Source organism: Mandrillus leucophaeus, unplaced genomic scaffold (assembly GCF_000951045.1).
Source record: "Mandrillus leucophaeus isolate KB7577 unplaced genomic scaffold, Mleu.le_1.0 Scaffold65, whole genome shotgun sequence".
Taxonomy (NCBI): Eukaryota; Metazoa; Chordata; class Mammalia; order Primates; family Cercopithecidae; genus Mandrillus; species Mandrillus leucophaeus.
In genome coordinates, this window is record NW_012107030.1 from 780716 (window position 1) to 808239 (window position 27524).

Below are 27524 nucleotides of genomic sequence, written 5' to 3' on the forward strand. Positions count from 1 at the left end.
TAATTCTTCAATTTAGTGTTTTAAAACTCTTTTGATTATAACATTAATGCATGTTTATCTAAAAATTCGGAAAATAGAGAAAAGAATTTAAAAATTACTCATAATCGCTTTATTGATAATATTAAATTTATTTCCCCCTGTCTTTAGTGTTTAATGGTCAGCCAGAAAATTAGGAATCTGTTACACTTGATTTTTAAGTCACATATATAAAACTATGTGATACTTTAACGGCATTACCAGTTGTATTTTCCAAATTAATTTTATTATTTTTTTTCATTTCTTAACTGTAGACTGTTATTTCAAAATTTTATTTAGTTTTGGTGTTTTAAATCATAGATTTTTAAGCCACAGTGGCTTAGCACATCTTTGTATTTCTATTATTTATTTATTTTTTTGAGACAGAGTCTCGCCGTGTCTCTCAGGCTGGAGTGCAGTAGTGCGATCTGAGCTCACTGCAACCTCCGCCTTCCAGGTTCACGCCATTCTCCTGCCTCAGCCTCCCGAGTAGCTGGGACTACAGGCGCCCGCCATCACACCTGTCTAATTTTTTGTATTTTTAGTAGAGACGGGTTTCACCGTGTTAGTCAGGATGGTCTCGATCTCCTGACCTCGTGATCCGCCCGCCTTGGCCTCCCAAAGTTCTGGGATTACAGGTGTGAGCCACCACGCCCGGCAGGTTCTGCTCTCTTAAAGTCCCTGAAAACTTTCAGTCTTTGAACTTCCTAGTAAATCCCCTCACATACTGGCCTGATGCCTAGCGTATGACTCTCCAGTCTCCTGTTTTTTTGAGCCTTTACAGTGTTTTGGGCATAACTGAGGTACAGGGAAGCAGGTGGGTAAAGAGACAGGTACACTTTATCAGAGTAAATATGCACCCATTTTGGGAGCAGTTTGGCTGGAAGCCAGAATTAGCCTATTAATATTGATGTCATGTCTACACAGTGCCTTTGGTATTATACCACATAGGTCATTAATCACGGAAGTCATTCCTTTTCTCCCCAACATGTAAGGTGGTTTTTCTTTTGTATAGGTAGAAGTGAGCTTTATTATTATTTTTTTCTTGTTATCAGCTAAATCCTTGAAATTGAGGAACTTCTGAAAAATTACATTAATTCTTCCACATATCTGAAATATGCAAAACTGCAGACTGGTAAAGATAAACTAAATATTGGTAATCACATGACAGATTTATGTATGAGGAAATTAAAGATAACTGCTGTTTAAGTAACTTTGCTATTAAGTTAGCTACTGATGTAATTTTGTAGATACGATCTTAGGATGTACTATTCAGACCCCGGAAAACCAAAAATAAAAACTGACCTGGCCAGGCGCGGTGGCTCACACGCCTGTAATCCCAGCACTTTGGGAGGCCGAGGTGGGCGGATTGTGAGGTCAGGAGATTGAGACCATCCTGGCTAACATGGTGAAACCCGTATCTACTAAAAATACAAAAAATTAGCCGGGCGTGGTGGTGGGCGGCTGTAGTCCCAGGTACTCAGGAGGCTGAGGCAGGAGAATGGCGTGAACCCTGGAGGTGGAGCTTGTGGTGAGCTGAGATCATGCCACTACACTCCAGCCTGGGCGACAGAGTGAGACTCTGTCTCAAAAAAAAAAACCCAGAAAAACAAAAAAAAACACGGACCTAAACTTTTTATAGTCTGCAAAGTGCTTTTATTTGTATATTGTTGTTTCTCACAGCCAATGACAGTTGAGACTGACCAGTAGTATGATTCTTGTTTTAACAATGCAGACATTGAGGCCAGGCGTGGTGGCTCACGTGACAGAGCGAGACGACTGCTCAAAAAAAAAAAAAGACATTGAAACTTTTATTTTTTTATTTTTAAATTTTCTGAAACAGGGTTTTGCTCTGTTGCCTAGGCTGGAGTGCAGTGGCACAATCTCGCCTCACTGCATCCTCTGCCTCCTAGGCTCAAGCAATCCTCCCACCACAGCATCCAGAGTAGCTGGGAGTACAGGCATGTGCCACCACACCCGGCTACTATTTTGTATCTTTAGTAGAGACGGGGTTTCATCGTGTTGCCAGGCTGGTCTCAAACTCCTGGACTCAAATGATTTGCCCACCTCAGCCTCCCAAAGTGCTGAGATTACAGCTGTGAGCCACCATACCCTTACCTAGACACTGAAACTCTTAAAAGAAGTTAAATTACTGTCTTAATTAGTTCAGATAGCCAGAAAAGTATACAGTGGAGTTAGGGCTCAAATCCAGATCTTTTGACCTTGAATTCTATAACCTGATCACTTTCTATTTGCCACTTACGGTTGGCAGGCTCTTCTTCTACCTGTATTTCCAAAATGGATGGATATCAGTGATTCTCAAGAGTGTGGCCTGGTAATGCCTGAGGCCCTTTCAGAGGGTCCACAAGGTCAAAATTATTTCATGATACCAAGACATGATTACCTTTTTGACTAAGGTTTGAGGAAATACAGCAATCCCATATATCGAAGTAGAATTCTCAAGGCAGTAAATAGAGAATGGTAAGTGAGTTAAGGAGGCTTCTCTAGGAATGGATGACTGAGCCTCCTGGAAAACTACGTTAAGGGACTGTTGTAAGACGTAGCTCTTTGGGACCTAGTTGGGGTGGGGTGGTAGAGGAGAGTATAGAGAGCTGGAGGATACCCCTCCGGTGGGCTAAATAATTTGTATGTGTGTATTGTTTAGTGTTGATTCTTTTTTAAAAACAGGTTCATTCTTGGTGTTTTTTAGCCTCTTTGTGTTAGGACATGTAATGAAATGCTTATGTTGTTAATTGCTGATGGAATACTCAATGCAACAGTATGGATAGGTGGAGGTAATTCACCAATTCATTATTTGGTAGTGAGTTTCCAGTTTTTCTCTATAACGAACACTACTACCTGACCACTCTTATAGATAAATCTTTGTATTGATTCTTCAGTAAGGGTAAACTCCTAGCTGCAAGATGACTAGATGGGTGTGTGTGTTCATAGGCGAACATCAGACATGTTTGTTAAATCAGTTTATGGTATTGGAGGGTTGGCACTGATTTTTATTTTTATTTTTCCTGAATTTCTTGGCTAGGTGTGAGTGATCTGGGGGTTCTGGCTGCTCCAGCTGCAAGGAACACAAAGAGAATCAGTATCTCAGGCTCACCTCCAACTCATTCTCCACAGCTGCCATGTACCTGTTGAAAAAAATTGTACTGATTGGCTTACTAGTGAAATTGAGAAGCGCAGATAATTATTAACCAAGAGTGCTGAGTCGACCAGTTATACTTTTAGGAAAATGGCCTCTGACTTGCCTTCCTTGGATCATCTGTGAAGTGATGGGAGGCGGAGTAGATAGGTATATAGCTTGTTGTTTCCTAAGTAATTATGAGGCAGCCCATATCTTACAGGAAGTGCTCTGCAGTTGGGGAAGACCCCAGCTTCCACCGGAATTGAGAGATGGGAGTAATGTCTGTGATAGGACGAATTGGTTATGACTGGACTCAGAGGAGAACCAACCTGTGAAGTAACTGAAACAGGTTTTCAGATGGGAGGTCCGGGGGTGAGAAACATGGTGAGAATCAGAAACTGAGAAAGTAAACTGCAGGTTGAACAAGTATTTCAAGCTGGTACAATAAGTAAGACTGATTTATATTTAGGGTTAACAGAGTGCATTGGTTATTTAATAATGTGCTTATTGAGATTATACTTATGTTCTATTTTTTGGTAGCTGCAAAATAGCTTGCTGAGATTTTGATTGTGATTGCATTAAATGTATATATCAACTTAGGAAAAACTGAGGTCATGACAATATTGTCTTCTAATCCATGCACACATAATGTTTTTCTGGTTTTTTAGATCTTTGATTTCTTTTGTCAGAGTTTTGTAGTTTTCTGTATATATTTTGTTTGATTTATAACTAAGCGGTTCATTTTTTGTTGTATTGTAAATGGTACTGTATTCTTAATTTCAGATTCCAGTCATTGTTGGTATATAGAAAAGCAACTGCTTTTTGTATATTACCCTTGTATTCTGGGATCTTGCTATAATTGCTTATTTTGGTTTTTTATTGTTACTGATCTTTGTTTGTTTATTTTAACCTACCTCAGTCACATTATCTATAAAGAAAGATAGGCTTTTCCTCCTTCCCAGTCTATACACCTTTTATTTCCTTTTCTTATTGCACAAGCTAAGTTTTCCAATATGATGTCAACTAAGAGTGATGAGAGAGGATATCCTTACCTTTTTCTTTCTTACTAGTAAGTTTGCTGTTAGCTGTGGGTTTTGGGATATATATTATTTAACCAATTGAAAACACTTTCTTCTGTTCCTAGTTTGTTAAGAGTGCTTAGTCATGAACAGGTGTTGGGTTTTGCCAGTAATGTTTGTTGCATCAATTGATATGATCATATGATACTTCTTCTTTTGGCCTATTGATGTGATGAATTACATTAATTGTTCATTAATTGCTTTTTAAAAAACTGCTTTTCTAACGTCAAGCCAGCCTTGCATACCTCGAATAAATTTCTCTTTTGTTCATGGTATAATTCTTTCTATGTATTGTTGCATTTGATTTGCTAATATTTTGTTGGGGATTTTTGCATCTGTGTTCATGGGAGATTGATTTGTAGATTTATTTTCTTGATTTTTTTGCTTGGTTTTGGTGTTATTCAACCTGTTCTCATTTTTCTTTATTCTCTTCTAGCTTTTATTCCTATACATTCTCTGATTTTAGCTGTGTGAAAATGATGCACAAGTAGTAGTGTATTTGTTCACTTGAATTAGTAATGTCTAACATCCACTCAGTCTCCAGGAAAGCCTGTTTTATGCTACTTGATACTGTTCTTTACATGGTTTTCATTTAAGACCAGTTATATTTAAAATGTTGAATTTTAAAATGAGACATGTCATTTAACTAGCTATATTTACAGGAAGATGGTTATACTCTGAAATCTCTAGATTTTTCCTGTGAAGTTATAGTTGAATTAAGATAACAATGAAGAATAACTTTTTTTTTCCTTTGACTAGTAAGGAGAAGTATCATAGTCCCTTTTACTTACCCAAGAACTCTCACCTAGAAGATATAATGGAATTGTGTACCTTCTCAGAGCTGGAGCACTCACAGAACAGGCTTGACTGGCAGTATCTCACCCCACCCTTTTCTTTTATGTTCCTCATATTTTTCTCATGCATTTCTTTCCTAACTTTTGTATGAAATAGAAGAACATAGTTTTTATGTTTTTATTTTATTTCAGTAGGTTTCTGGGGAACAGGTGGTGTTTGGATAAGTTCTTCAGTGGTGATTTCTGAGACTTGAGTGCACCCATCACCCAAGCAGTATACCCTGTACCCAATATGTAGTGTTTTGTCCCTCACCCCCCTCCTGCCCTTCCCTCTTAAGTCCCCAAAGTCCATTGTGTCGTTCTTACATTTTTGTGTCCTCATAAGTTAGCTCCCTCTTGTAAGTGAGAACATACAATGTTTGGTGGTCCATTCCTGGGTCACTTCACTTAGAATAATGGTCGTCAACTCTATCCAGGTTGCTGCGAATGCCATTATTTTGTTCCTTTTTATGGCTGAGTAGTCTAGAAATGGAAGAACGTAGTTTATTTCCTACTGTCAAGTATTAAAACAAGTAAACTGAAGAAAACATAAATTGATTTCTCTTTTTGAATTTTGTATTTCCTCAGTATTTCTATGATAAAAGTTTTGCATGTTAATATAGGGTGTGAGTAGGGATGATGAAGGAAACAGAGGAAAGTTTAGGACTTACTAACCTGAGGAAAATGAAAGTATATTATATATTAATTATAAGATTATTTTGATATTTTAAAAATGGCAAACTGTTTGCGTTCATGCCTCTGCTTTTTCTTAGGCAGAGACTCCCCCTAATGGGCCAGATTGTGGCTATGGCTCCTTTCACCAGCAGTACTGGCTTGATGGAAAGATCATTGCTGTGGGGGTGATTGACATCCTCCCGAACTGTGTGTCATCTGTGTATTTGTACTACGATCCTGATTATTCGTTTTTGTCTTTGGGTGTCTACTCTGCACTACGGTAAGATTGGTTTTTGCCATTATTGTAGTGGGTTATATAGAACTTCAAATAATTACTCATTTGATTATATTTAATTATGTAACAGTAGAAGTCCTATTTGACAATGTATTATAATGATTTGTTGCTAGTCTCTTATATAGAATACATACTACTATGTAATAGGCATTCTATATAAGAGTTAAATACTACTATATAATATATAGTTATATATAATTTGTAATTTTCATTTAAGAACAACATTTAAAATCACATTGAATTTTAAAATAAATGTCATTTAGTTGTATTTATAGGAAACATACATATTATATAAGTATATAATTATGTAATATATAAGTAAATATTATATATAACTAGTATCTATAATCTCTGGTAGTTTTGTATTGTATTTGGAAGATACTACCTTTAGAACTGATGCCAGTGTCTGATGGTAATTCTCTAGCTTTTTAAGGTATCCATCTAGTTAAGAAGTCATTGTGTTTGTGGGTAGCTTTTGTTGTTTATACATTTATTTAAGCCCCCCTGTCGGAACTACTTATATTCCTTAAATGTTATATGACTTATATCCTTGTCATCACTATCTTCTACTTCCTTTTTCCTTTTCAAATGAGATGGGGTCTTGCTTTGTTGTCTGGGTTGCTCTCGAACTCCTGGGCTCAAATGATCCTCCTTCCTCAGCCTTTCAGGTACCTGGAATTACAGGCTTGTACTACTGCATTCAGCTTTATATTTTTTTACTGTTAATTAAAAGTTAAGTTAATATGGTGTAAATGAATCAAAGTAATATGAGTCTACTGGAAGAAATATACATGTATACAGAACAGGCCTGGGGAATCCCTGGCTGACTGGTTGAATTTATGACCCTCATCAAAAGATAATTTCCCTTTTGTGTCCATGGCTGCAAACATGTATATACAGCACAACACATTTTTAATGGTGAGAAGACTGGAGTCTTCCTCCAGTTTTCTCTATTTATTTCTGTTTGTCTATGTGTATATGTGGTGGAGGAGGGAAGGAGGGTTGGGAACTATTTTTCTTTTGTTTATCTGGGAGCTTGAGTCTCTCTCTTTCTCACTTTTTACTGTTGTGTCATACTTTTCTCATCTCTCAGTCTTCATGTCTGATGGTCACATTTTTCACGTCATAGTAAAATGTACTGCCAGATTATTTTTTGTGTATGTACTTTTTTATGAATTATAAAAGAGTTGAAATTTTTCATTAAATCAGCAATTTAATGTTTTTAAAAATCTGGTCCATAAGTGATTTTTTTGTGTCTGTTTCAGTGACCCACAATATAAAGTTCTTCATCTTAGCATTTTCAACTTGACTTTTTTCTTAATGCCAATTTTTAACAAATCCACAATTACATAATATTTACAATGGATCTCTGTAACAGTCTTTTATTCTTATGTATTTAATCACATTTTTGTATAAAGTAGTTTAAAAATATTTATGGCTGTTGGTGCTCTCACTGAAATTGAAATTGATAATTTAAAATATTTGTGTTTTATAACTATAGATTTTACAATTATTATATAACTTCAGAGGTTTTATTTCAGAAAAGATATATTTTCTTTATACCCAAATCAGTCAGTACTTTCAAATAATTGCTTTTTGTTTTGTTTGGTTTTATTTTTGTATTATCACTTTACAATGTGTTATAGATTTTTCTAGGCTTCTCAGATGAATTTTTAAGGGTGAGATTTATTTCTACATAATAATCTCTGGCCTATTTCTGAAATATTTCGTGGCTCAATAAACTGAGAGATGGTTTAGATATTGAGATGGTAAATAATTAATTCCCAGCAAAATTAGCAAGAGTTCTATTGACTGCCTAGTATATCCCTGCAAATACTAGAGCTGGAGAGCCAGGAGGGAGCAGGAGAGGAGCCTGAGGTCATGAAAGGTTTGCCAGTTGAGGGCTGGATGGCTGCGGCTGCTCTGCAGTCTTGTCACTTCCTTTTGGTGCTCTCGAGAATATGAGTTGCAGAGTTTATAGAAAAGGGAAGGCAGCCGGGGGATTGACCTCTTGAAGCAAAATTGGAGAAAGTAGGTTATCAGTTGCTAATCCCATTATTGATTTTAATGTATTTTGGTGAAATCTGTTCCCCTCAATTTCTTAAGTTTCTTAAGCAATCGAACAATCAATATAGTTTTATGTTTATAGAGTTATGTAATGTAGCCTGTAGATTTTTATTTTTTTATTTATTTAATTTATTTTTGTAATCAGCCTCTGCTTATCCATAGCCTGTAGATACAAGAATTGTTTGAATTGGGGATCATGAGCATGGCATCTGTTTTTGTGTTTTTAGAAAGATACATTTTAAAAATGTAATTACACTCATAGACATGAATAAGACAGGTTTCTAGTTTGTCCAAACAGACCATAAATAATAAAACAGACAACTTAATTTCAGATACTCCCTAGCACTGTGACAAAAATAAAATTAGTGGTGGTGGGCATGAAGCCTGTTTTATATAGATTAGTCTTTCCTCATAGAGAACAGGTGACATTTCAGGGGCAAAGGAAGAAGAAAAGGAACCAGTCATGTAAAAATCTGAGGCTAGGAAGAAGCTCAGGTGAAGGGTAGCAAATCTAAGTGCCCCGAGGTGGCCAGGCAAAACAAAAAAGTCTTTTGGGCTCGGGTGTAGGGAAGGACGTAGAGAGCCTTATGCAAGGGGCAGAGAGGCAGGTGGAGTTGGTGAGAAGGATTCAGCTGGAGTGGCGCTTGTAGGACAGGGTGGGGAGGTTGGGTTTTAGTTATATGTGGTGCCAACCCACTGCTGGGGTGGGAGATTGGGAGATCTGATTAATATTGTAAAAGATTACTTGACCTGTTCTGTGGAGATTATGGAGGGGGAAGAGTGGAAACAGGAGCCGGCTGGGAGGCTGCTGCAGTCATCCAGGGGCACCATGATGTTGCTTGGACCAGAATATCTGAGGCGGAGGTGGTAAGAAGTGGTCAGATTCAAGACATATTTTAGAGAGAAAGCCCAAAAGACCTGCTGATGGATTGGACACGGGGATGAGAAGAAAAGGATTAAGGATGACTCCAAGGTTTGGGGCCTGAACAAATCTGGGGAGACGTGATGAAATGAACTAAGGTGGGCAGGACCAAGTGGATTGGTACCATGACTGGGTGGGCCTTCTCGGAATTGGTGGTCTTACACTTGCTTGTGTCATTGCATTCTTTCCTCAGTTTGAACCTTGAGAGTGGATTAATTCTGGAAATAGGATTTATTCTGTTATAGGCTAATAATGTTTAGTCTGGTTGGATTTAGAAATACTTTTAATTTAAAAATGAATTATTAAGGTAATAATTCTTCAAGGATTTAAATTTGAAGTAGAAAAATGCACAGAATACTGCATTACAAATACATTTCTTTAGAATGTCAAGCATCAATTGCTACTAATAAAGAAAAGAATACCTTAAGAAACAAACATAAAAACAAAACTACTTTCCTCATACTTTAGAAATATACTGAAGTTTTACTAAGCACTTACAAACCAGTCGTTTAGCTGGGCAAGTAGAATGAAATTCTGTGCCAAGATTTATCAGGATACACATGAAAACCACTTCATGCATAGGTGTTACAGTGGAGAGACTGACAACTTCTTATGTTCGAGTTACTTGGCTTATTCCAGCAAATACAGAAAATGTGGTGAGATAACATGGTATTTCCTTCCTGCTCTCTAGTTTTAGGGGAAATAAATATTAAAGTTGTACCTAGATAAAGGAATGAGTTAGGTGTCATATGCAGCTGAAAGTGTTTGCATGTAAATGGTCATAATAATAGTTATTCTTCCTGAAATTTATTGGCTTTTGCGTTTTCTAAAATTTGCTCTACTGTTTTTAACCTGTTAAGCCCAGATTCTTTGAGAGCCGTAGGGCATGATGAACAATAACAGATCACTGTAGGTCTCTTTAATTTTATGCTATTTGAATTTTAGATCAGGTACTTTGTCCAATAAAGTGTAAAACCTGAACTTAGATGCATTTGCCTAAAATTATGTAGAGGGGTTTATTATTTCTTTAGTAAAAATTACTGTATAGTGTATGTTTTAAAAGTTTTTCTTTAAATATTTGTAATTTTTTGATAGCTTAATATCAGATTTTATCAAATGTTTACCATCAAATTACATAGATATTTGAACATCGGAACCAGAATTAACTGCCTTCAGCTTTCTTCTTTTTCTTTTGGCAGAGAAATTGCTTTTACTAGGCAGCTTCATGAGAAAACTTCTCAACTCAGCTATTATTATATGGGTTTCTACATTCATTCGTGTCCCAAGATGAAATATAAGGTAAAGTTGATTTTCACATATGTGTGTTTTTATTATAGAAAAATGAATCTCTAATAAAATTTTTATCTCAGGGCACTGGATTTGAAGCTTTGAAGGAAGGACGAATGGGTTAATAAGGAAATCTCTTTGCTGCCTCAGAAATTAAGCTTTCTGTAATGAGAACCACAGCCTCTCCTGCTCTTGTAATCCATCGCATTATTGTGAGATTTAAGTATATTTCAGAATTTCCCTTTTAAAAAACGTTTTATGACTCTCGTTAATGAAACTCTTTGATGTCTCCAAAATATGAGTGGCCCACTGTAAAAACTGCAGAGTGAAGACCAATGCAGAGGAGCAGACCCACCGTGACTGCAGTAACTAAACACGTCTGCTTTACTTAGAGTGAGGCTTTCAGCTCTGAAGATGCATGGATCTTCTACTTAAAACTTGTGAGCTAGGGGAAGATTAGGGGCATTTTACTTAAAACCAGGGCATACAGTGGTCTGGTCAGTGGCCTAGGAGGACATGGTTTTTTACTACACAAGATGTGGAAGAGGAAAGGAAGGAGTAGCTCAAGAAAAGAGTAGGTAGGATGGAGAAGCACATTTCAAGGAGAAGAAGCAGTAAAAGAAAGGATTCAGAAGGGCAAGTGCTGATGATGTATTTGTAGAGGAAAGGGTAACTGAAGGACTGTGCAGGACCCTGAAGGCCGGGCTAAGGTACTTAGGCACCTGGGAGTCATCAACAGTTGCAGAGCAGAGCAGCGTAAATCAGAAAATGTACATATGTCCACACATAGAAATATGACTTAATGGGGGTTTTAAAACAAGCCAAATTAAATAAAAAAGCATAATTGAACCCCTGTGTACCCATTACCCAGCTTTAGTAATTTTCATGCATTTGTTTCATCTGTTCCTTCACTCCATTCCCACCTCCACCCTCTCTTGAATTATTTTGGAGCAAATCAAAAGTATCAATCTGCCAATATTGTAGTCTGTATTTCTAAAAGATAAGGGCATTTTGAAAATGTAATCATGATCTCATCATATACCTAGAAAGTATTAACAGCGTTTCCAAATATCACCTGATCAGTATTCATATTTCCTGTTTACTTTATTGTCTCATAATCTTTTTTACAGTCAATTTGTTTGACTTAGGACTGAGTAAGGTTCATATATTATATTTGTGATGTGTCTTTTAAATCTCTTTAAATCAATAAATATTCCCTCCCCCCACCTACCTTTTTTCTTTCTTACAAAGGAATAATTCACAGGACTTGGTGATTAACTAAATTTGGAGATGATTATCATTCTAAATCTTTGAGATTAAGTACTGAGTGGGGAGATGGTTCCATTATCAGAAATTATGGATTCTGAAAGTAGGACTGGCTTTGAGAGACAGGTGAAAATGCAGGGCCTTGCTGGTTTTACATTGGCAGTCCAGGTAAGCTGATCAAGGTGTCCTGGCATTTGGAGGTTTTCTTTTGAGCTTATATTTAAGTGTACATTGTAGGGAGATAACCCCTGAATTTGGTTATCCTCAAAAACTTCTTTTATGCCTGAATTACTAATTCACTTGATGGGCCTTAACATATGTTCTGTACAGAAGGAAAAGTATGAGCATATTTCCGTTTTGCCTAAAAATAATGATTTGCTTATGTTTTTACTAGTGTTTTATCCTTCTGGCTCATTTTCATCTGGTACTAGATCTAAATTAGTTCAGAGCAGAAAACTCTAGTACTCAAGATATTTTAATGCATTTATAAGACTGAAAGAAAACTCTGGCTGTCCTTATATTAATCTTCCTTTACGTAGTACATGACCCATTCAAATGAAGTATTTTCATACTAGACTTAGGGACTGGCACAGATTTCACTTTTATATCTCGTCTTTGATGACCGTTCTAGTCTCACAGCATTTCTCTTGAAAGTTTTTAATTATGCCTAAGCTAAATTCTAATTGGCCCTATATTTTAACCTAGGTCTTTTTTTTCTTTTTTCTTTTTGTTTGTGGAAATGCTGAATATAGTTTCATCATCCTTTTCCTCTTCATGAAGACGTTTTGCTCACAGCTTTGTTGACTCTAGTTCAGACTAAATATTTTAGATTCTTTAGTCTCCTTCCTAGGTAGAGCTCTGCTTGGAAATTCAGGCCAGCCTGTGTATAGTTTTAAGTTAAAGATTTAAGGCCGGGCGCGGTGGCTCAAGCCTGTAATCCCAGCACTTTGGGAGGCCGAGACGGGTGTATCACGAGGTCAGGAGACCGAGACCATCCTGGCTAACACAGTGAAACCCCGTCTCTACTAAAAAATACAAAAAACTAGCCGGGCGAGGTGGCGGGCGCCTGTAGTCCCAGTTACTCGGGAGGCTGAGGCAGGAGAATGGCGTGAACCCGGGAGGCGGAGCTTGCTGTGAGCTGAGATCCGGCCACTGCACTCCAGCCTGGGCGACAGAGCGAGACTCCGTCTCAAAAAAAAAAAAAAAAAAAAAAAAGATTTAAAAAATGCCGTATGTGCTTTTCAGTCTACCTTAATTATATCCAGTCAAAATCCATAAGAATTATAGCTTCAAAATATTATTTGTTTAAATCCATTTATATGAGAGGTACCCCCATGCCTGCTTGCCTTCTGGTTTGCTTTCTTCCTTCATCCAGGAAATACTTATTCAGATCCTACTGGAAATAACAGCCGTGAACAATACAGGCAAGATCCCTGGTCTCTTGGAACTTCCATTCTAGTGGAGAAGCTAACAGTAATCAGGAAGACAGATGTCAGGGATGAGTGCTGTGTAGACATTAATTAACTGAGTGTGGCTACTTAGGGTCCTCTCTGAGGACTAATGTTTAGGCTAAGATTTGAATGTCACAGAGTCAGCCAATGGGAAGTTTTAGGGTCATTGCAGAAAGGCACTGAGGAAACAGCTAGTGTAGCACTGCCTAGCCTTTTAGTTGCTGCAGTCGTCAGTTTTGACTGGAGTTGAGGACCTGGAGAACATTTTCATAAGACCTGTGCTTAGGCCATATATTCAGAGATTTTAAGTAATTTGTTCTGGGATCAACCATGGGCATCAGACTTGTTTAATGCTCAGAAGATTCTGATATGAAGTCAGACTAGAGAATCACTGTACCAGATTATTTTTTCACAGCTGAGAGCCTCATGAGGAACTAGAAAGACAGTTATTCCCCATTTTAAAGTTTACTGTTTTCTGTTTATTGAATTCGGAATTACTCCTATTGAAGAAGCTCATTTCTTTGCCCTGTCATCTGTGGCCTAGAACATAGAACACTGACCAACCATAGAATTCCCACTTTTTTCACCCTGCTTGAGACCTTTATCCGTACTGTACTCTCGTTTTTTACCCTTCCCTTTGCCCCTCCCCCAAGCTTGCAAATTCCCCATCTATCATTTTTCAACTCCAGTAATCGCTACTGGACTCTTAAGACTAGATTTCATCATTCACCCATCTACCCCATAGCAGTTTACATTTCCTCCCAGAACTAGTCCATCTCCTGTGCATACATTCCATGAGAGTCTAATTGACATTAACTTCTTGTGTCCCAGGTTGCGAGCAGTGTGCCTGCTACATAGTAGATATTTAATGCTTAATATACATTTGTTGAACTAATGAATGAAAATACTAATGCAGAGAGCTGAGAAGTGTGTAAGCTAGTGAGAAATACCTTTTCATTTTTTTTTAACAAAAATGTGTTGCGCATGAATAGGTTATAACTTAGTAACAGATTCACAGTTCTAACAGAATGTGATAGGTATTGTGACTGATTGTCTTTGAGTATTGATAAATAGTCTGATAGTAAAGGGAGGTGGTGACACAGGAATGTGTAACAGTTTGGAGAAGTTGCTTAACTACATCTGGTCTCAGTTTTTGCAACTGTAAATGGGAATGATGTAGAAATGAGACAGGTTGTTATCTGCATTTGAGTGTAGACTCTACCTAGTTGGGTAGCATTCATAAAATCATTACCTGAGCTTCTTTTGGGACCTGTCACAGCTCTCTCTGTTTGTATACTGATAATTGACATCCAGATTTCTAAATGCCTGTTCCTGTTATTAATCAGACTCCTTAGATTAGTTTAGATGCTGGGGAAAGGGAGAGGCATATATTACTGAATACCAATACTGCCTCTCTCTGAAAGTTCCCAGAATTGCGGACACTTGTCTTTTGCTTAGAGGCCAGTGGCGTAGTATTAGTTTGTTTTCATGCTGTTGATAAAGACATACCCAAGACTGGGAAGAAAAACAGGTTTAATTGGATTTACAGCTCCACTTGGCTGGAGAGGCCTCAGAATCATAGTGGGAGGTAAAAGGCACTTCTTATGTGGGGTGGCAAGAGAAAATGAGGAAGATGCAGAAGCAGAAACACCTAATAAAACCATCAGATCTCATGAGACTTATTCACTACCACGAGAACGTTATGGGGGGAGCCACCCCCATGATTCAAATGATCTCCCAATAGGTCCCTCCCATAGCACATGCAAATTATGGGAGTAGAATTCACGATGAGATCTGGGTGGGGTCACAGAGCATACCCATATCAGACACTGAGCTCTGTTAGGGGATAGTGCTACAGTGTAGAGAACCTTTAAGTAACAAGTCTTATATTGTGCCATAGGATGTCTGTCAGCTTTGGCTTTATCTGTTTAGGACAAAATAAGTCTCTTCGAGCTCAGGTATTTATTCTGAATAAAATGGTTAGTTTGCTCCATTGGAGTGAGGAGAAATTGGTACATTTGTGCTGGGACTCCAACCTGTATGTTGTAATTGATGGCAATCTAATACTCAGTTCTAGGCCATGTAGATCAGAAAAGAGTATCCTTTCTATGCTAACACCATTGTAATATTCCTGCTTATCCCACAAACTGAGCTACTGAATTTGAGGAGGACTAGTCGGTGTGTGGCAGAATATCATGTCACTCCTTTAGTCCCTCTTCCAAATACTGCATCAGAAGCTAAGACTGTAATTTCTGTTTACTTAGGGATAAAGCTGGGCAATTCAGAATAATTTATGGTCACTATAGATTATTGCCACTTCATTCCTGTTTTTAAAATAGCAAGTTACTGTGTCTGTAGAAGATCTTTAGAGCAACAAGTATCATTATAAAAGATGACTGATTATATACATTTACTGGAGTTAGTAGCTGGTCTGGGTTGGTAGAAATTACTTCAAAAGCACATTGGTCTTTTTTTTAAATAAAGTAATGCTGACATGAAAACTAATGTTGCCATGTGGGAATTTCTTTCTGCCATCTTTTGGTAAATTTATGTTTTTTTACAATCTTGAGTCTTGACAAAAATCAATTGACAAATCAGGAAATTGAGAGAAAGTGATAGAATTCTCCTTCAAGAATTAAAACTGAACAGTCAGCATAGAAATGTTACTAGGTTGAAGGAATCCAATGGATGTCAAGTCAAAAGAAAGGACAGGAGGAAACCCTGACTTGCGGAGCTGACAGTTAAAGTTGACATTCGCAGGAAGCAGGACAGGAATGCAGAGGAGGGAGCAGTCATTGTCTGATCAGTCAGTCTTGCTTGTAGCTGTGTTATGGAATGTGTGTGTGTGTTGTCAGTTTGCTGATAATGATGTGAATAACTGTAAATACAAATATTAATAAGTTTATATACAAAATGCATGAGTTAGTGTTCCAAGAAATAACAATTTTTGGAAGCAAAATAAGTTTATAAATTTATGTGTGTAGTGCTGCTTATTTGCCAAGAAATCCAAATGTTAGATTATTCGAAATAGTATCTAACAATGTTCACTGGAGCTTTCCACTTTTTTAGTATTCACTATAGGCTAAAGATATTTGTAAGACTACTAACCTTAATATTTCTTATTAAGTAATTTTTAAGATATCCATTATAATGAGTAAGGAGTCTGAAGAATGTTGGAAGTATTAAGAATAACTTGTGATTTCAGGAATTATAGTGTTTCATTCCCAAGTCCCCAAAATTAATGTGTTTAGAATTTGGAAACATGATCAAAACTTAGGAAACTGAGTTACAGTCCAAAGTAGAGAAAGACAATCTGGGACTCAATGTTCCCATTTAAACAAAAATTTAAATTTTTTCCAATATATTAGGTTCATATTATTTCTTCTTGGGAGGGAGAATTCCAAAAATCTGAAGTAAACTTAGTGATTTTGTAAGTATTTGTGAGATAATGATAGAATTTTTGAATATTAAATTAACTTCATAAGGTCAGCATTTTCCTGGCATCATATTTTGGGAAATCTTTTGGGTCCTCAACAATACGTTGATTTTAATACTTTATATTTTAAGAAAATAGTTTCTGTTGCCTTATGATTGAAAATGAATAATTTTAGGTAACTGAGGGATTAAAGTTATTTTCATTTCAGTTAAGGATATTGTCTTTGTTCTTTTTGTGTTTATATAACAGGATACCTGAGGTTTGAGAATTTATAAAGAAAAGAGTTTTACTTAGCTCGTGATTTTGGTGACGGAAAAGTCCAAGGGCATGGCACTTGCATCTGCCTAGCTTCTGGTGAGGGCCCTGTGCTGTGTCACAGTGGGGTGGAGAAACAGAAGCGGGACTGGAGCACAGAGACATGCAGGAGAGCCTGGGTTTATTTATGGTAACCTGCTTTCAGGAACACATCCATTCCCATGAGAGTGAGAACCTATCACTCTCACTAGACAGCTTTAATCTATTCCCGAGGGCAGTTCTCCCATGATCCAAACACTTCCCACTAGGCCCCATCTCCCAACACTGCCACACCAGGAATCAGATTCCGACATGAGCTTTGTCAGGGGTAAACCAGGTCAAACCATAGCAGATGCCATGTTATACTTTGAGCACACGAGAACCCTCAGTTACAAAGGAATAGCACATCTGCTTATTAAAATTGATCTTTTCAGTCAGAAAATGTGCTGTTCAAAATTGTAAGGTAGGTGTTGGTCCAAGCAAGAATATTCCTTATTGCAAATTGAAGGTCTAGAGCTAGAGACCAGCAAGAAATAACTCACAGAAAATGAATTGCACACTATTGTAAAATCTCTCATTTTTGTGATTGAATGGGGGTAAATTGAGCATATGGCTACAAAAATAGTTAAAATTGTCTTTTTTTCTTAGTCTGTAAGTATGTAAAGCACTAGTAATGGCATATTTTTGCCACATTGTAAAATATACATGGAAAAATCTACAAACATGTTTTCTATCTGGTATTAAAGAAAAAAAGGAATTTATTTCTTAAACAGGAGCGATTTTTTTCTTTTTTTCTTTTCTTTTTTCTTTTTTTCTTTTTTTTTGAGATGGAGTCTTGCTCTGTGGCCCAGGCTGGAGTGCAGTGGTGTGATCTCGGCTCACTGCCACCTCAGCCCTTCCAGGTTTAAGCAATTCTCTGCCTCAGCCTCCGGAGTAGCTGGGATTACAGGCACGTACCACCACACCTGGCTAATTTTTTGTATTTTTAGTAGAGACGGGGTTTCACCATCTTGGCCAGGCTGGTCTTAAACTCCTGACCTGGTGATCCACCCGCCTCAGCCTGGCCAGGAACGATTTTTTTTTTTCCTTTTCTTTTTCTCTCTTTTTTTTTTTTTTTTTTTGAGATGAAGTCTCGCTCTGTTGCCAGGCTGGAGTGCAGTGGCACGATCTCGGCTCACTGCAACCTCTGCCTCCTGGGTTCAAGCAGTTCTTCTGCCTCAGCCTCCTGAGTAGCTGGGACTACAGGCGCACACCACCACGCCCAGCTAATTTTTGTATTTTTAGTAAAGATGGGGTTTCACTATGTTGGCCAGGATGGTCTCAATCTCCTGACCTTGCAATCCGCCCGCCTCAGCCTCCCAAAGTGCTGGGATTACAGGTGTAAGCCACCGTGCCCGGCCAGGAGCAATATTTTAACAACCAAGAAGGAGCAGCCTGTTAGGTACCTAGTACATGCTAGACACTGGGAATACATTTGTAAGCAGTGTAGATAAGGGCTCTGCCCTAGTGAAGGTTACAACTTAGGAGGACATAGATAATTACAATGTAGTGCATAAAATGATAATATGTGACAACTGAAACTAGATTGTTTCATTTGGATTTTCTTACATAGATTTGTACATATACGTTACAGTCTTCACCATATATTTATTGTATGATGTAAAGCAAATTGGAGTATTGAACAGCAGGTCTGAAATAACACACAAGAGCTCATTTACCTGATCTTTTGTATTGAGTAATGAGCTATCACAATGGCGTGCTGAAATGATGTGTCTGTCTTTGTGTGTAGTGAGCCCCATGTTTTGGTAGACGCTTTTCAAAACTGTCCAGCATCAGGGCTTCTCATCCCTATCCGTGCAGCCTGCTCCACTTATAAGCAGTCCAGGCTGTTTTCCTAATCCTAGATTGGACTCACCTGGCGACTTGCACTGACTGATGGGTAGCCTGGAAGGAACTGCCTGGGACTTCTGGGCTCAGGCCTTGTCTGGCAGCTTTCACTTTCTCTGTCTTTGGAGCTAGCCATCATAGTCCCCTGCTGAAGGGAGAGGCCTGAAACCATCTTGGATGTTTCAGCTCCACTCAAGCTGAATGCACCTGCATGACTGAGCTCGAGAGAGACCAGAAGAAAACCCACCTAGCTGAGTTCCAGCTAACTCACAGAATCATGAGGAATAATAAGTTATTGTTTAAGGCCGCTAAGTTTTTGGGTGGCTTGCTGCTCAGCAGTGGATGACCGAAACACATGGTGTTGGTGTGGAAGTGACGTCTTCATTCTCTGTTTCGCTGTGCAGACACGTGTCTTGAATTGAGCCGAACGGACTTGAGAAGTTTCTGATGGCCTAATGTAAGAGTTTTGGCAAAGTCACTTAATTTCCATATGCAGTCATACCTAGAGATGTGCTCATTGGGCTTATGAGAATTAGTCTTTGTAAGACATTTTATTGAATATCCTGACATGAGCCTACGAAGTATCTTAACATGCTGACAAATTTTGATTTTGCTTGCCTTGCTAATGGTGAGCACTACAGGAGGAAAACCAGTATGTGGTCTCATCATAGTATATAGACAGGATGCATTACAGTAAATTCTCCTCCCTAAGGAAGTTTGCTAATAAGTAGCAGTTATATTCTTGTGCATCATATTCTCTAAAATGCTTTTGTTGAATTTTTTGGTTTTACTGTTCATTGTGTATGGGTTTTGAATAAAAACTGATCTACATTGCATATATTATGTAGTCATTACATTACATTACATAGTCAGATATTTTTTGTCTGTGACCATAATCTTACATGTAAGGCACAAGATAGTCACAAAATAATGGAAAGAGAGGTGGTAAATAGAGTCATTCATGAAAGGAAATTGTCTTCATATGTTATGCTGTCATTGCTCACATGAGCTATTGTAATAATTGTGGCCATTTTGATTGGACTTGGTACTGTTTTAGTGTAGCTTAGTATCAGTCTGGGTACTCAGGCACTGGTTGAAATTAGTGGAAATTGCATTTTCAACCGAGAAGAGTTTCTCCTGGGAGAAGCTCATCCTTCTGAAGCGGGAGGGGTAGTGTGCTTCTCTGGCTGCTGTCCTCGGTGGTGCTGGTCCTCTTGGTCAGCTCCTCTTACAGTTCCAAGGTGGTGGCTGTCCATTCAGTAATTACAGGCCATCAGCAGTGACTAGAATCAGAAAAGAGTTTTCTGTCCTGTGTCTCCTCTTTTTAAAAAAAATTGCTGGGCGTGGTGGCTCATGCCTGTAATCCCAGCACTTTGGGAGGCTGAGGCGGATGGATCATGAGGTCAAGAGATTGAGACCATCCTGGCAAACATGTTGAAACCCTGTCTCTACAAAAAATACAAAAATTAGCTGGCCGTGGTGGCACACACCTGTAGTCCCAGCTGCTCAGGAGGCCAAGGCAGGAGAATTGCTTGAACCCAGGAGGCAGAGGCTGCAGTGAGCCGGGATCATGCCACTGCACTCCAGCCTGGTGACAGAGAGAGGGACTCCATCTCAAAAAAGAAAAAAAAATTATTGCCCATGAACAGTAAAGAAAATGTGGTACAGATATACTATGGAATACCACACAGTCACAAAAGGAACGAAATTATGTACTTTGCAGCAACAAGGATGCAGCTGGAGGCCATTCTCCTAAGTGAGCTAACATAGAAAACCAGATACCACATGTTCTCACTTATAAACGGGAGCTAAACATTAGATACACATGAACTATAAAGACAGGAACAATAGACACTGGGAACTACTAGAGTGGGGAGAGAGGGAAGGTGGCAAGGGCTGAAAAACTACCTGTTGGGTGTTATGCTCACTACCTGGGTGACGGGTTGATTTGTACGCCACACTTCAACATCACATAATATACCTTTGTAACAAACCTTCATATGTACCCTCTGATTCTAAAATAAAAGTTGGAAAAAAATTTTCGTTGTCTGGTGTGGTGTCTCACACCTGTAATCCCAGCACTTTGGGAGGCCGAGGAGGGTGGATCACGAGGTCAAGAGTTGAGACCATCCTGGCCAACATGGTGAAACCCTGTCTCTACTAAAAATACAAAAATTAGCTGGGTGTGGTGATGCATGCCTGTAATTCCAGCTACTTGGGAGGCTGAGGCAGGAGAATCGCTTGAACCCGGGAGGCAGAGGTTGCAGTGAGCCGAGATTGCGCCACTGCAATCCAGCCCGGCAACAGAGTGAGATGCTGTCTCAAAAAAAAAAAAAAAAAAAAAAATTATTGGTTGTGGTAAAATACCCATAATGTTTACCCTCTTAAATCCCCCCTTTTTTTTTTTGAGATGGAGTTTCGTGGTTGTTGCCCAAGCTGGAGTGCAATGGTGTGATTTTGGCTCACCGCAACCTCCGCCTCCCAGGTTCAAGCGATTCTCCTGCCTCAGCCTCCCGAGTAGCTGGGATTATAAGCATGCGCCACCACGCCTGGCTAATTTTGTATTTTTAGTCGAGATGGCGTTTCTCCGTGTTGGTCAGGCTGGTTTCGAACTCCCGACCTCAAGTGATCCACCCTCCTCGGCCTCCCAAAGTGCTAGGATTACAGGCATGAGCCACCACACCTGGCCAAAAAGTGCTCAGTTCGGTGGTATTAAGTACATTCACGCTGCTGTGCACAATCACCACTTTCCATGTCATTTCTTCATCTTACACAGTCAGTACTCTGTACCTAACAGACAGTAGCTCCCCTTCCCCACCCCTAAGAATTTGACTACTTTAGGTACCTCATATAAGTGGAATCATAGCATTTGTCTTTCTGTAACTATCTTAATTTACTTAGCATAATACCCTCAGGGTTCATTCATGTTGTCACATGTGTCAATTTCTGTCCTCTTTAAGGCTGAATAAGATTTCATTGTATGTATATACCACATTTAGTTTATTCATTTATCCATTGGCATCTGGGCTGCCCTAATCCCTGGACTGTTATGAATAATGCTGCTATGGACACAGGGTACAAATATCTTTTTGAGACTCACTTTCCCTTCTTTGTGTATACCCATAAGTGGAATTGCTGAATCAACGGTAATTCTATTTTTAATTTTTTGAGGAACTGCCACCCTGTATTCCACAAGGCCATACCATTTCACATTCCTGCCAGCTATGCACAAGGGTTCCAGTTTCTCCACATCCTCACCAGCACTTGTTATTTTCTGGGCTTCGGTTTGTTTTTCCTTTTAATGCTAGCTATTGTAATGGGTGTGAGGTGGTTTGTGTCTGTTCCTAAGATTGAGGAAGCCCTTACTGAGAAGCCTTCTAGCAGACTTCACATGTTTTATTTGTCAGAGTTGTGCCTCTTACTTGTATGTGAGCTAATGACTGGCAAGGAGTTAGACTTAAGGCAAGTGTGGTTGGTAATGGAAGAAACTGCTTCCTTGAGCACAGAGTACTGCAGAGGGTGAATGTCTGAAAAATTTTTTTAAATTTCTGCCTAAGCCAGTATTTTCTTTAAACTGAGATATGAAATACATTTTTAACTGAGCTGTTGGTTTAGACATTTCTGTCTGTATGTCATATTTGTAACCTGTATTGTTGGAAAGAAATCTTCATTAAAAATGAGTCCTTTCAACCTTCATTCAGATTTTAATTGTGTGCCTAATGATATTCATCATATTAACCTCACTTTATTTCCCATAATTCCATCTTGGGAATTCGTGGAAATTATATTATTTAATAATTATTATATAACTTAATATTTAAATTATATTAAAGTGGAAGGTGCTTGGTGGAAATTATAATTTCTTTTAAAATTAATCCATTCTTAAAATTACTGTATTTCACATCTCCAAATTTTATATATAGGCTTTGTTCCTTTTTTTTCTTTACCTTGTCTCCTTTTTGGTTTATGCTTGAAAATAGCTATTCACTTTTTTTTTACTTTAAACATGCTGTGTTTCCTATGCTTTTCAAATATTTATTATTTGCATGTAAACCTTAGTTCTCTCTTTTTAACCCTTTCTCATTTCAAAATGATTACATTTGAAAATGAAAATTAGGCCGGGCACAGTGGTTCATGCCTGTAATCCCAGCACTTTGGGAGGCCGAGGCGGGCGGATCACAGGTCAGGAGATCGAGACCATCCTGGCTAACACGGTGAAACCCCGTCTCTACTAAAAATACAAAAAGAAATTAGCTGGGTGTGGTGGCAGGCGCCTGTAGTCCCAGCTACTTAGGAGACTGAGGCAGGAGAATGGGGTGAACCTGGGAGGCAGAGCTTGCAATGAACCTAGATGGTGCCACTGCACTCCAGCCTGGGCAACAGAGCGAGACTCCATCTCAAAAAAAAAAAAAAGAAAGAAAATGAAAATTAAAGTATATAGAAATGTTTTTAGACATAATTAAAAATTTTCCCCCCATGTTATCTCTCAGAGTGCTGTGTAAGGCCATTCTGTGATCTGAAGAAGGTATTTTGACTGAATTTTTTATCCAGACATGTATGCAGTCCGAAGTAGACAAAGTGATTTCAGGCGGTCTGTTTGGTATCATGACGTGGCCAGACATCAAATCATTGAAACATCAGAAAGAGTTCTGAAATGTCAGAAAAGAAACAAAAGGCTAAATCCATTTGTGATTAATCATGCCTACGTGAATGTCTCAGCTCGATTGTGAGAATTGGAATTCTGCAGGGCTTTGCCTAAAAGTAGGTACTTGGCCTTACTATTATAATAGTAAGCACCTACAAAAAATGGAATTAACAGAGCTGCGTCTGCAAAATCATGCACTACTGAAACCCCCAAGCTTTTCAAAGTTTCCTGACCAAACACATTAGTAAATGTTATTTCACTACAGCCTTGCAGCCCAGGGTGGTGCATGTGGATACATGTGGTAGGTGACTTTGCTACTACTAGGCTGAAAGGAATACAAATGATCTCATCAGTTAACCCACAGCACAGGACAAAATACTGGATTCTTTTGATTCAGCATGTTTTCTTGATGTCAAATGCCCAATGAATTAGACGTAGTCAGTGAGAAAAATTACCACAGGATAATTTAGTAAGGGATTTTTGATGCCCCCTAGAGGTAGTGGGAGGTAAAAGAATTTTCATGGTCATCACAAATTCTTAGTTATAACACTGTCACATGTGTGGAATTGTGCCACACCAGAGTCAAAGCAGTTCTTTACTATTCTAAGCTTCTCATTACAGATGAGAAAATTGAAGCTCAAGATGGTTAGCTTGCCCAGGGTTTGCCTTAACTCACATTTTCATTTTACTCACATGAGGAGAGTTTGAACTTAAGAATTGAAATTCTTGCAAATGGCATTGCTTATCAGATTTATGATAAGGTGTATAAAACTCTCAATTTTGGAGTATCCTAAAACGCTTGCCATGTTAATTAAAGGTAAGTTTTAAGGGGAATAAAAGTACATTTAATCATGTGTCAAATTTTTCTGATCCTTTGACTAATCTCTCTCTTCAGTGAACTAGAAAGCTTGATGTAGTGCCTGATTCCCAGCCTTGGAAAAGAATCAGTCATCTGTGGAGCTTTCTAGAAAATGCTGATGTCTGAGCTCTATCCTGATCTACTGCAGAAGGAAATGTGCTTCCTTCTCTTGCATAGCCCATGCTCTGGCTGCAGGGCACTATCTGTGTGCGCGGAAACTTTCCTGCCTCCGAGCTCTGTGTGTTCTCTTGCACTGAGATGTTTTTCACTTGTCCCTGTGTTTAGAAGTAGGAGCTGCTTTTCCAGACCAAGTTCATGTACAAGTTTTCCCAGGAAGTCATTCTCTGTGTTTTCGCCACTTCACCTTCACCTTCTCTACTCCCTGTGTTCTAAAGCTGGAGGTAATCTCTTCACTTCTGTGACCTCTTCTCATTTTTAAGCGCTTTATCTATAGTTCTCCTTGGACTCTGGTTGTTTTTAGGTGTATATGATGAGTCAGTGTTTATGGAGGACCTCTTCTGTAAAACATCATGAGAGATGCCCAGGCAAAAGGAGGATTAGACATGGTCACTGCTGCTTGTCCATTTGTGAGCAGACTGTGTCTTACCTGTCACTGTCAGTAATGCCCAGCAAATTAATTGGCAAATAAGGTACTCAGTGGAATTTTTAAAAAAATTTCTTGGGGCATGCATTGCATGTGAAAGGCAGACTCTGCATGGATAAAACTGAAAAAATGAAGGAAAGTTATGCGTACTGTGCGCAAAACGTGGTTCAAATCAAAACTGTGGACTTAGGAAAAATTTCAAAAGTTCCCTTTCAGTAGCACAGGTTTTGTTTTCTGTGAATTCATGTCTCTTACCTACCTTTAGTTTCTTTTTAAGTAAACTTACTGAGGTGTGATACATATACTGAAAAGCGTGCCAATCTTACGTGTACAGCTTGATGAATTTTCACAAAGTGAGCACACTTGTGCAACCACCCAAAACAAGAAACAGAACATGCCCAGCACCCCACAAGCCCATCACTACCCTCCTTGGTTACTGTCTCACCCCCAAGGTAACCACTGTTCTCACTTTTAACACTACAGACTAGTTGTGTCTGTTTCTGTACTTTACAAAAATGGGAGCATTCAATGTACTTTTTTTGATGGGTTTCACTCAACATAAACTTTGTGAGATTTATCCACGTGGTTGTATTAGCAATAGGTCGTTTGTTATTGCTGGGTATGGTATACTATTTAATGAATATGCCACACTTTTTACACCCATTCTACTGTAGATGGATTGTTTTGAGGTTTTGGCTAATATAAGTGCAGCTGTGAACATTCTATTACGTGTCTTTGGTGAACATATGTATCAATTCCTGATGAATAGAGATGTGGGTGTGAATTGCCAGATCGTAGGGTATGTGTATGTTCAAGTTTAGTTGATATTGCCCATAATTTTTAAAAAAGTGGTTGTACTAATTTGTGATTCCACTGGCAGTGTATGACAGCTGCATTTGCTTCACTTCCTGATGGTGTGTAGGGAGTGGTGGTACCTTGTGTTTTTTGTTTGTCACCTAGGCTGGAGTGCAGTGGCACAATCTCGGCTCACTGCAACCTCTGCCTCCGAGGTTCAAGCATTCTCCTGCCTCGGCCTCCTGAATAGCTGGGATTACAGGTGTGCACCACCACGCCCAGCTAATTTTTGTGTTTTTAGTAGAGATGGGGTTTCCCCATATTGGCCAGGCTGGCCTTGAACTCCTGACCTCAAGTGATCCACCTGCCTCGGCCTCCTAAAGTGCTGGGATTACAGGCGTGAGCCACCGGGCTGGCCTGCATTGTGGTTTTAATTTGCATTTTGCAGATGATTGTCAATGTTGAGCACCTTGTCAGGTGTATCGGCCATTTATAAAGTGTCTTTCAGGTCTTTTGCCCATTTATCTATTGGGTTGTCTGTCTGAGTTATCTGTAATTCTTTCTAGATAAGAATCCTTTGTTGGATAAGTGTTTTACAGATACTTCTTCCACTCATTGCTTGCCTTTTCATTCTCTTCATGGTATCTTTTGATGAGCAGAAATTTATAATTTTAATATGTCCACCTTATCAATTTGATTCTTTATGGTAATGCTTTTGTGTCTTCGTCAAGAAATATTTGCTTACTCTGTGGCTGTGGAAATGTTTTCCTATATATTTTAGGAATTTTATAGTTTTACCTTTTATAATTTAATACAATATAAGAAACTGATTTTAGTATATGGTGTGAGACAGGGTGCAGGACTGATTATTTTTCCTAGATGGATAATTATTTGAAGCTTCGTAAGGGGACTGCCATGCATGTATCAATTTAATAACGTATTTCAGTTAAATTATTTGTATTATGACAAAATGTCTCAGCTTTCCGTAGCATTGATTCCATTAAATGGGCAAAACAGTAGTTTAACTGTTGATCTCTCCCTGCAGAATTATATTAGCCAGTCTTCTACAGCAAATGCATGATTTAAGCACTGTGCAATTAAGTCATTTTTGCTCTTGTAGATTTCTTCCAAATAACTGAAAAAACAAAACCAAACCATGAGAACCTCTTTAATTGAAACAGGATTATATGTTTGTGGAAATTCATTTAAGAGAATGATTAAAACACAATGAAGAACTCTTAATAGTTGTGCTATCAAACATATTTGCCAGTCACGTCCCATTTTTGTCAGTTTTTTATTATTAATGGTGTATATGTTTAATTATACAGAAATTTACAATTTTTATGTAATACAATCTATTAATGCTTTTCCTTTATGGTTTCTAGCATGCTTCAGAAAGACCTTCTCTACCCCACATGTTAAAATGATGATATCTAAATTCATTGATTAGGACATTTTCATCATATTGTTAGGTGACATAATATGCTGTTGCACAGTTTTTTTTCCCTTGTGAATTGTGCGTGGTATTTATTTATTTATTTATTTATTTATTTATTTGAGATGGAGTCTCGCGCTGTCGCCCAAGCTGGAGTGCAGTGGCCGGATCTCAGCTCACTGCAAGCTCCGCCTCCCGGGTTTGCGCCATTCTCCTGCCTCAGCCTCCCGAGTAGCTGGGACTACAGTCACCCACCAGCACCCCTGGCTAATTTTTTTTTGTATTTTTAGTAGAGACGAGGTTTCACTGTATTAGCCAGGATGGTCTCAGTCTTCTTACCTTGTCATCCGCCTCGGCCTCCCAGAGTGCGGGGATTACAGGAGTGAACCACAGTGCCAGGCCCAATGTGTAGTCTTCTGTCCCTCATAGTTTGTTTTTATGAGCCCATGTATATAAAACAGCATGTATTGTGAGTATGCATGGAAGCATATGCACTGAAATGTTAACAGTGCTGCTTTCAGATGAGTATGCATTATCTTT

The 27524-nt window shown here is 38.6% G+C and overlaps 1 protein-coding gene across 2 annotated transcripts in view; it reads left to right on the forward strand.

Annotated features, from left to right (window-relative positions):
* The window catches only part of ATE1 (arginyltransferase 1), a 195521-nt gene that overhangs the window by 73612 nt on the left and 94385 nt on the right, over positions 1–27524 (forward strand). For both annotated transcript variants that reach the window (XM_012001067.1, XM_012001068.1), the window contains 2 exons: positions 5840–6021; positions 10225–10324. In XM_012001067.1, coding sequence (XP_011856457.1) covers positions 5840–6021; positions 10225–10324 — 282 coding nt within the window. The remainder of the gene's footprint in view (positions 1–5839; positions 6022–10224; positions 10325–27524) is intronic.